Below are 9,950 nucleotides of genomic sequence, written 5' to 3'. Positions count from 1 at the left end.
GCTTCGACCCGTTGAGGCAAAAGTATTTGGAAGACCGGTTGTCGGTAGTGACGGTGTGATGCCGGCGTGCCGTTCTTCCCCTCAGTATGTCGTCGTCGTCATTTGTCCTCCAAGATCTCGATCGGAGGAATCTTGCATATACACGCTACGCTCCCACTTGCCGTGTATAGTCCAGGAACTGGTTATCCGCGAGCGCTTGTCAACGTTCGTTGTCCTACTCGAAAAGAAAAGGTTATTGCAGGCAGGAGGCCAAGCCGAAGAAGCATGAAGGCGCCCTCGAAGGCCGTTTCAGACCCGCTTCGAGCACGGGTATCGTGACCACCGTCCGCCGGTGGACAGTGGGCCTTTCTACTCCTTGTGTTCATATTTCTCCGCTCACCCTTCAGGGAGCGACACCGACTATTGGACCTCGGGGCGAGCTTCAACCGATGGAAACCTTCCAATGCTCCAGCAGCTGAACGCCTCCTGTTGTGGACCAAGGGCACGATTCCATGCCACGCAGCTGACCGACGTCAGCCCCTTACACAATAGGAACAGTCTTCTGTACCGGATGAATTGGAACTCGAAAAGGGTATCATGACATCAGAAACCTGAACAACAAACACCGACCGATGATCCCCCTTTCCAACGGCTCCCATGATTATACACCGACCTTGCAGCAGCAGCAGATAGCGTTTTTCCTTAACAACAATAACGCCAAACTCCGAAGACCGCAAAACACCAATGCAGTTATTTCGAACAACGACGACAACGACGTCAACGACGATGTCCTTCTCGCTCGGCCTAGAAGCCAACAAATAATAAAGAAGGAACGTGGTGTTGAATAGGGCAGCCAGACCAGACATGAAGCGGCAAAAAGCAAATTCAAGCCGTAGCTTAGCCGAGCGACCCAGTTCTCGAAAACTTTGCCAATCAACGGTTCCGGTCCGCCGTGCAAGTCTCCTCTTCACTTGCCTGCGCTCCCCCGTCTTGGGCGCCAAGCTTCGTGTTGCTGTTGCTGGTCGACGATGTAATAGAGATCATCCACAGGCGACGGCATGGACACAACGCCAGTACTTTCAAGGGGCCGAGACCACCGGGTGCTGCTTGTCTCTCTGAACTGTCTCGACCTGGTCACCACTCCTTCCAGCAATTTCCCGTGGCGGCGCGTATCTTGGATCCCCGCCGAAAGATGGCCTGGATCTGGAGAAAGCAGTCTCCATCTCCACCTCCCCGGACTGTTCTCCACGCAGCTCGCCCCGGATTTGGTTACGGTTACCCTGCATGTCAGCAGCATCGTCAAGCTTTTCGGAACCGGTGGCTGAGTTGCTGGGCGGTGACCGAGTGACGTGAATCGACCTTGTCACGTGGATGGATAATCGCAAATGAGCCCTTGGCGGAGCTCTGAGCTGGGAATCTTCACCGTCATCCCCATCCGACGTGTCGTGAAGTTGATGTGACACTGTCCCGCCAAGGGATGTGCCCGTCATGGACATGGAATCTTGGTCTCGGTCCCGTCCCAGTTCGTGGCTACCCCTATTCGCACGTTCCTGCATCGAGGCGGTCGACGTGCCACTACCACTACCACCACCACCACCATGGTGAATCCCCCGAGCCTCGAGGTCGGATATTCGCAGCGCGGCTTCTTTTCGAAACAGTTCATTATAGACGCGACGATCATAGTTGTCGTACTCGTCCGCGCTCGTCAAGGCGCCCTCTCCACCTGGTTTCATCTCCGACATCGGGCTCGTCGCGGTAGAGTCGGAGCGGTGTCGTCGATGTGCGCGGGATTGAGGGTGAGCAAATGAGTGCCTGGATCCTCGCCTGCTGTGGATGCTTCTCCTATGGGTGCTGTGGATAGGGGTTATCCAGGGGAGACTGTGGTCATGGATGTAACGGCTACCGGTGGACAACAGCCGGGGGAAAAGTCGCTGGATAAGCGGTTTGAGGGTCATGATGCATGCACAAGTAATGGCAGCGTTAACTTCTACATTTGTCCAGTACATGAGGGGCGGCATGTTGTATGTCGAGTCGAACGGCTTATAGTACTTGAGCCAGTCTGCAAATTGGCGGTTGTTCTCGATCAGAACCAAGAGGCGGAGGACAGAGACGATGCAAACGCTAAACAAGCGGGAACGGTAAGTCATGATGAGCGCAAATATTACCCCTTTACCTCGGTGCGTGGGAACAAGGAGGACAAGGAGGCTGGGGCGGGGGCTTGGTTGATGCTTTTGGACTTACAAGAAGCCCAAAGCAAAGACGCCAACTAGAGCCATCTTTTGGCGCCGTGGTAGCTTCAGTCTGGAAAGAGCTGGCATGGGAAGAGCCATGATGAACAAGTCGCATCCAATATGCAAAGCAGCATTCACCCACCACACGTTGGCGGGGTGGCAGTAGACCTTCTTTCCTGGGATGGCGAAGTAGCTCCAATCCCAGAAGGCGTCGAGAGGGACACATACGGTGCAGACCGATATGACATGCCAAAGGCCAATGGCGGAGACGACGACGATGCCGACTTGAATGGCCCGCTTTGTCCAGCTGTAGGTGAAAATGCGCCGGTAGAGTAGCAGGATGGAGATTCTGGTGAAGGCGAGACTCAAAGAGTAGAAGATGATGCCGTAAAAGGCTGCCTGCGACAACATGAAATTTCCACCTGGTCAGCATCTTCCTCAACCTCAATCTCCATCGCGAACTTCCAATTTCAGACCGTACGAACCTTTTCCAGCGCAGGCAACTGCGTGGTGTCGACCACCCATGCGTGCTTCCCCGCTCCTCTGACAGACTCTGCGTTGTTAAGAAGCTGTTAGGTCACCTGGGCGGTGATCTTGAACTGAGTGGACCTGGGATGTCTGGGACTCGGGGAAGATGCTGACTGGGCTCCGCTCGGGAAGGAAGGAAGGAAGGACTGATGGGTCTGGGGACAACGTACGCTCAATCGCGCTTGCTGATACTGCAGCCGAAAACAACTGCAAGAGACACCAACAACAAACGTCAGTCGTGCCGTCCACTCTGCAACATTTTCACTTCTGCGTTTTTTCTTCCCCCATCCCCAGAATAAACATACCAGTGACGGTATGAGACACCAATCCGCCGGCCCCAGCACACTGTTCAACTTGGTCCTCGTGTAAAACCGCAACCCAACAAAGGTGAGTGCAATCAGCCACGTTATTATTGCACAAGCGATGATGTCGGCGTCGAGTGGTCGTCCGGCGTTGTCTGGTATCTTCCATTCTTCCCAAGATGTTCCGTTGACTGTTCCATTCCCGCTGGTTGTCACGTTGAAGGTCTCATACCCATTCCCCCCGACTGTCGAATTTGTACCACCACCATTTTGTCCGCCCGTTCCTGTCCCCGTTTGATCATCTGCTGGCGTCGCTAGGTCGATCGTCATGGAGCCTCTCGTGCTTCGGCAGTGAGGTCTGCCGTTTGGTATGTGCCGTCGATGCCTAGGCGGTCTGGTGGATGAAACCCTCGGTTTGGTTCGTCGACAACGGTCTTGTTAGGCAACAACGGAAAGAGGAGTTGTTGCAGTCGTTGATTTTGTGTTGACGTGCGACTGCACATGAGCGAGCATGGGCGGCGATGGTCGAGACTCGACTTTTGGGGCCCGCAAGCACGCAAGGAGGCCGACCCGAAGACGGACTAGCAAGGGGGCGCAAAACGGGGGCAATATAAAATTGGCCGGCACTAAACCCAAGCACCTAGTGGTGATAAGACCCGGAGGAAAGAGCTGAAAACAGTCATGAAGATCAGAGCTCAAAAAGATGCCAACAGGGAAATATGCTAATATCGGCCTATTAGTTGTTGAGTGTTGGCGTCAGCTTGCATCATACTTGTAAGCGCATCGAGTCGGGTGGTTCCTTTCGTCAAAGCCTGTTGGGAGCTCTGAGATTCCTTCCCCCTGGTGTCACCGGATGAGCCCCAACCCACGCAGGATTTCAATTTCCCAAATTGAACCGCAGTGGTTTGGAGCGTAATAGGCCGCCAAAAGAGGAGTCCCGGGCGTGGTAACCCGGCAGTTGCTGTCCTCTTTTCGCTCGTGACCGCATTCATGCAATGTCACACCCGTCGTGACACCGACGAGAAAAAGTCTGGGGTAAATAGTCAGAGCGCTTACAAGGGGTGCATGTTTTCTGCTGTCAGCTCGGTAAATATCTCCCGGTTTTCGGGTCCCCTCTTCGGTTGATCTGGTGGCTCGAGGTGCCACCCGTCGTGAACAGCGGTGCATTCACATTGCGAACTTGCGCCTGGACGGGAGCCACCTGAAGGGGCACAAGGTCGCCACCGCAATTCCAAAACCTGGGGTAATGGCATGGATCATTTTGATGATGGCTTTCCCGACGGCCACTTCATCGCATGTTTCTGCTTTGTTCACACTCTGGTAGCGTGTGGTGACAGGCATTTGACCTGGCTGTTAACGACATGGATTTGGCTAACCGGTGAACAGGAACAGGGCCCATCCTCTGTGACCTTGGAAGTCCGTTCTCCTGACCAAAGCTACGACAGCGCTAGCCCAAAGCTGCGGACTCAATCCGTTTGGGATATGTTGAAAGACGGTTGCCAAACTCTTGGGCTTCTGTGCTCACTGTCCAATGATGGTGAGAAGTGCCAAAACGGTGATGGATTTCGGAAAGTGGGAGCGGTCTTGAAAGTCGGCTGTTGTTGCGATTGGCCGGAGAGTTAAGTTTTGGGCTGCTTTGATATTGCAACAGTTGAATTGCTCTGCCCCTCGCGTGCCTCGTTCATATTATACCCATCCCATTCAACCCCGCCCCTGATATACTCTTGATCTCCTCCCGAATCTCCGATCAAGTGACACCGAGGCTCGGGATCTTCATTTTAGGCCAGGCTCTCAACGGAGCATGTTCCTGCGAGAAATATTCGAGCGGAAGAAACCACATTTGTGATCTACCAGTGCAGATGAGGGGAAGAAACAGGCACGGCGACGGCGCGGAATATCTCCGGAGGAAACGTGTTGCCCGCCCCGGGCCCCAGCCTCTCGGGGGCGAAATGTAACTTCTACCCACTTGAAGGGGCCGGCCAAGACATCGACCTGTTGATGTTGATTCGATGATCCTTTTCCGCGACAGTTTGTTAGTGTACTCACAGGGTGTTATCCTTGTCATTCTTCCAGAGTGCCATGCTCCGAGCATGGATAATGGGATCTTGGCTTCCACTTCTCAACGGCAACGGAGCACGTCCGAGGTTCGTGGGAACGGCAAACATCATTGCCCTTGTGAAACCCGAACTATCAAGATGCTAGCCAGGATGAAGCTTTCCGCCCTTTGTTCTCACAAGCTTTTTGTCCAAAACGAACGAACGAAACGAACTGTCAAAAAATTGCTTTTATCTTGCTGAAGAACCAAACCATCCTTGTTGACAATAACGACATCGGCCCTATCATCCCTTGGCTATTTTGACAGGCGGGTCTCGGGTCTGGCGTTCCTAACATGATCCCTGGAAGCTTGTGCTGATGGCTTCAAACCCGAGCTCGGCGTTGCGCCGTTGCTTGGATGAAGCTTCAGGGCTTGGCAACGGTCGAACTACATACCTCTTAGAAACAATACAAGCGATTGTGGATATACAGAAAGCGAATTGAACGAAAACAGAACTGAAACTGAAAATGTTGAGGTTCGGATTTAAAAGAGCAAAATCTGATTAAGGAAATGAAAAAGCCAAACGGCCGTAGCAGCAGCTAGCTGCTCTTCCTGTGCAGGTATCTCGAACTTTAGAAATATATCCCACATCATTTCCGTTCGTGCCCGTGCATAAGTCTTTTACACTTGACGCGTGCACGCCGAACATTTTTAAACAGGCAGTTTGCGTTGCATTCTTCCCTCCTCAGCTAAAGATGAATCATCGTAGGTAGAAATTGGTTCCAGGGATGTCCGACTCCGACTCGGCACGAGTTCATAGTCCTTTGCTCCGTATCACGTCCCAACCAAACACGAATGAGCCCTTGAGATTTCCGGTCGAGTTGAGGATGGCGGATATTGCTTTGACAACCGTCACAGAGTAAAGTACATAATTGCCAACAAACTCAACATTCAACCCGGCATCCGAATTCGGGTTTTTCGCGAGTCTATACGGTAACTAATAGGTGCTGTACCTTTACATACAACTCCTTAGCTCTAAGATATACCTTAAACAGCGTTAAATGCTAATACTTGACAAACACAAAGCTACTAATCAAAGAGGAGACCACCTCACCACATTGTACAAACCCTAGCTTTAACCAGAGTGATCTTCCACATGGTAATGACGTAAGCCAGACATCGCTGACACCTCTCTTGTGTATGCTATGTATCGTCTAACAGCCAAAGGAAGAAGCTAGAAAGCAAATAACCAGCCGGGGCAACCGTTATACGCCTTAAAATTTAATCCAAGAGAGACAAGAGTGCCAATAAAGCTTCCCTCCCTTATCCAGTCCGATCCCATCCGATCCCATCCAATCCCTTAGAGCCGTCATTATCATTACAATTAACGTACACGGGTCATAAACTGCGGTCACTCTAGATCAGTCGAGCACAGTCGATCACAGTCTAAGTAAAAGTCGAAGCCGAGGAGTGCTAAGAGGTCCTTGCCCTGCTCTGGCGGTTCCCTTGACCACCATTATACCCTTCTCGTTACAGCCAGGGTCGTTCACCAGCCCTCTCGTATCCCGTTTCAGCAAGTAGCGAAAGAAGCGAAGGAGCAAACAGTCACCGCGACAGGAGACTTGTCGGCATTTCTACTCCTCATGTCTTACGACTTCCCGAACTCCTGGCTCTGAGGTAGCCCCGCTAATTCCTCCTCGTCGTCCGGTTGGCCACCTTGAGAAGAGGAAGAAGATCCTTCATTCAACTTTCGAGCCCGCTCGACCGCCTCTTCCAACTCCTGATGATGTCTCGCTACAACCTGACGCATCTTGCCCAAGTTCAGCTGCAACATGTTTGTCTCCTGGTCAAGCATGCCGCGCTCGTGTTCCGTCAGCATCAAGCGGCGCTGCAGCATCTCGACACGCTCACGCTCGCACACCTGCCAGGCATCCTTCCGGATCTGCTCGGCGGCCGCACGCGGGTCCTGGCTCATGGCTATCGTGGCCATGGTGTTGCTGGGTCGGTGTTGGCCGGGGCCTCCAGGGCCTCCTGGTACTCCCATTCCCATTCCCATTCCCATTCCGCCTCCGGGACCGCCGACCATGGGTTGTTGTGGTGGTTGATGCATGTATGGTGATGGTATTGGGAGAGGTACTGGAGAGGCCATGCCCGAGGTCATCACCATGCCTGCCGAGCCCATGGGCATGGACATACCGCCGTGTATGTTGGTGACTGGCATCCCCATGTTCATGCCCATACCCATTCCGTTGCTGGGCATACCGTTAGGCATACCATTCGGCATACCGTTGGGCATACCGTTTGGCATACCCATGCCGTTACCCATACCGTTAACCATCCCATTGTTCATACCATTGGTCATGGAATTGCCAATCCCCATAGGCATTCCCATCGGTGTAATCGGTTGACCGCCGGGTCCACCAATGGGTGTCGTTGGTGTTGAGTAGGCGTTCCGTGGATGGACTTGATAATCTCCTGTCCAGGCCATAGGGCTGCTAACTCCTGGAGTGTGGGTCTGCATGGTCTGCATAATGTTTGGTCGACCTGGGAAGTTGGGGATTGGACCTGGGTGTTTGCGCTTCATCTGCGTCTGGAGAACTGCCGTGTTCAGCGCACTGGCCGTCGCGAGCTTTGGTTTGACGTCAGGTTTCCCGATCTTGCTGGTTGATTTGACCTTCCTGTGAAGAGGCCCAGTTGGAACCAGGTTTGGCTTTCCCAATCTCCTCGCCTGACCCCCTGGAGATGCTGGTTCGTTGACGGTGGGTTTCTGCATGAGCGGTACTAGGCGCTGGTTGTTGGGTTCGATTTTGACCTCGGCAGATTCGCTCCTCCTCAAGGTGGCAAAGTCGGGAAACTCGGTATAAGGGGAAAGAGCCGGCTGGCTGCCAGTTTCCCAGCCCGCCGAAGCATTTGGGTAGGACATGGAGTCCTCGGGCGACATCGAGTGTGTCATTGCTGCTGCGCCAAAATAGTCGCCACCATGAGGATATTGTTCGTGAGAAGGCGTGACTGAAGTAACACTCCAGTCGGCGGCGAACATGGAGGCATTCGGATCATGGCCGCCCCATCGCGGGGTGCCTGTTGGTGTCTGCTGATTTTCCCAGGCATTGAAGGGCACACCTTCTGTTACCACGGGCATGGGAACGCTCATGCCGGGTTGTGTCCATGGACTCGTGACGATATTTTGGGTATCCCATGCCTGTAGGACTTCGTTCGGATGGACCTGGGAGGTGGGCATCTAAAAAAAAAAAGTCGAAGATGGCTTAGTACAAGTCCTGATGCATGTGCCTTGCTTTGACATATGTACATGTCAAAGCAAAGCGACGGGAAGGGAACTGAACTGGGGCATGATGCGCACCTCTCCCAGGCCGTTGTCGTTGGGAATGTAGCTGTCTGCCATCATTCCGGTGTTGTTTGAAGCAGTGCTTGAGCTCCTGGGTTCAAAAACGTGGGGCGCAACCAAGACTTTTGAATGCGAATCGCTGTGAAAGGTACAGACAGCTACAGTAGCGCTGGACGAGCTTGTGCACTTGTTGAGATTGGACGGGGCGCGGGGTGTGACGTTGTGGTGGTGGTAGTGCCGGTGGTGGTATTGGTGGTGCCGTGGTGGTGTGGTGCGTTCTCTGCGAATCGCCAAAACTTCAAAACGAGCGTGTTGTTACCGTCTTGTAACTTTTCCACGAGACGGAAGCGTTTTGAGACGGACTGCCGACTCGAGTCCCTGTCGTCGAAGGTGCGGTGTTGGTGGCACTGCAGTGATGAATGGTGAGGTGACTTTGCTACCAGTTCCTCGCTGTTCCCGCCTCGGTACCTCTAGGTGCTATTCTAGTGGTCAGTGGTGTTTCGTTGGTGCCGGTGCCCGATTGATGGTGCTCTGGCGGTGCTTCTGAGCCTTCTGGATGGTGCTGGGACGTGCTTGGCGTCCGATGACGCAGGCGATGGAGCCGTGAGATGGAGAGCAGCTCAGCTGTTGGACGCCCGACTTGTCACTTGGTGCAGCTGTCTGCTTGTATCTGCACGCGTCTGCCGCCCTGCCAGGACGGAACAGGATGCCGATTACTGTAGTACACCAATTGACGGCTTTGGATCTGCAGGGCGGATGCCGAGTTGGGACCTCAACAAGACAAGTCAAGTGTTGTTGGTTGGTGATGTTGGTCTTGTTGATTGTTGTTCGTGTCCGTACGTGGTAATTGATTTCCCTGGAATAAACTGCCCTGGCGGTTGTTGCTCTGCCGCGGCGAGTGTTGTCGCGGGAGTTCAAGGCAGGTTGTGGAAGGTCCCCCAAATGGAAGCCGTGGTAGTGTACTTAGAGTCAAGTTGCCAACAACGTCATTTTTGAACACTTGCCGCAACAGAAGTGGTGGTCGCACATGCGACCCGGCCTGACATGGCGGCCGACTACTTATATAGCTTCGACTTTGATCCCAGCCTGCACGGGGTGGTGTGGGATATTGATCATATTGACATACTAGTGCCGGAGTTGCAGTGTTTTTTTCTTTTTCTTATTTCTCCTCGCTTGGCGCTGCGATCGTGATCTCCCGTCGGCGCATCGCAGTCTGCACATGCCGTTGGAATGCCCATCGCCATGTCCATGCTACCTAAACATTGGGGAGGAGCCTGTGGGCAGTGGTTAACCCAAAGGAAAGGGCCCGGGTCCCCTTGTTGAGTGCCGATGAGTGTGGCTTAGACAACAGCAATGCAATTGTACCGGCGCAACCTCGGTCGGGTGTCAAGTGAAGAGCACATCGATTTGAGTACATATTTGACATTGCAATCGCAAATTGCACTTTTGGGTAGCGGGCAGTTGAGGTTCCGTCGAGATTGGAGATATCGAGATGGATCTCCCAGGGGCCAGGAGGGCAAGTGGGATCACCC

General features: G+C 53.3%; 2 protein-coding genes across 2 annotated transcripts; both read right to left on the bottom strand.

Moving 5' to 3' along the window:
* Positions 1 to 545: 545 nt before the first annotated feature.
* On the bottom strand, positions 546 to 3,370 carry SMAC4_01442 (uncharacterized protein; the record flags this gene model as incomplete). The annotated part of the gene is made up of 5 exons (XM_003352560.2): positions 546 to 2,100; positions 2,221 to 2,609; positions 2,696 to 2,763; positions 2,909 to 2,945; positions 3,044 to 3,370. 5 exons carry the CDS (start codon positions 3,368 to 3,370, stop codon positions 1,059 to 1,061), a joined length of 1,863 nt encoding a protein of 620 aa, XP_003352608.1. The 3' UTR covers positions 546 to 1,058.
* Positions 3,371 to 6,299: 2,929 nt separating this feature from the next.
* Positions 6,300 to 9,348, bottom strand: SMAC4_01443 (uncharacterized protein). The gene is made up of 2 exons (XM_003352561.3): positions 8,434 to 9,348; positions 6,300 to 8,313 (listed from the first exon to the last, which is right to left on the bottom strand). The coding sequence occupies exons 1-2, from the start codon at positions 8,476 to 8,478 to the stop codon at positions 6,724 to 6,726; spliced, it is 1,635 nt and encodes a 544-aa protein (XP_003352609.2). The 5' UTR covers positions 8,479 to 9,348; the 3' UTR covers positions 6,300 to 6,723.
* Positions 9,349 to 9,950: the final 602 nt, after the last annotated feature.

Source organism: Sordaria macrospora, chromosome 1 (genome assembly GCF_033870435.1).
Source record: "Sordaria macrospora chromosome 1, complete sequence".
NCBI lineage: Eukaryota > Fungi > Ascomycota > Sordariomycetes > Sordariales > Sordariaceae > Sordaria > Sordaria macrospora.
This window is presented reverse-complemented; position numbering and strand designations above follow the sequence as displayed.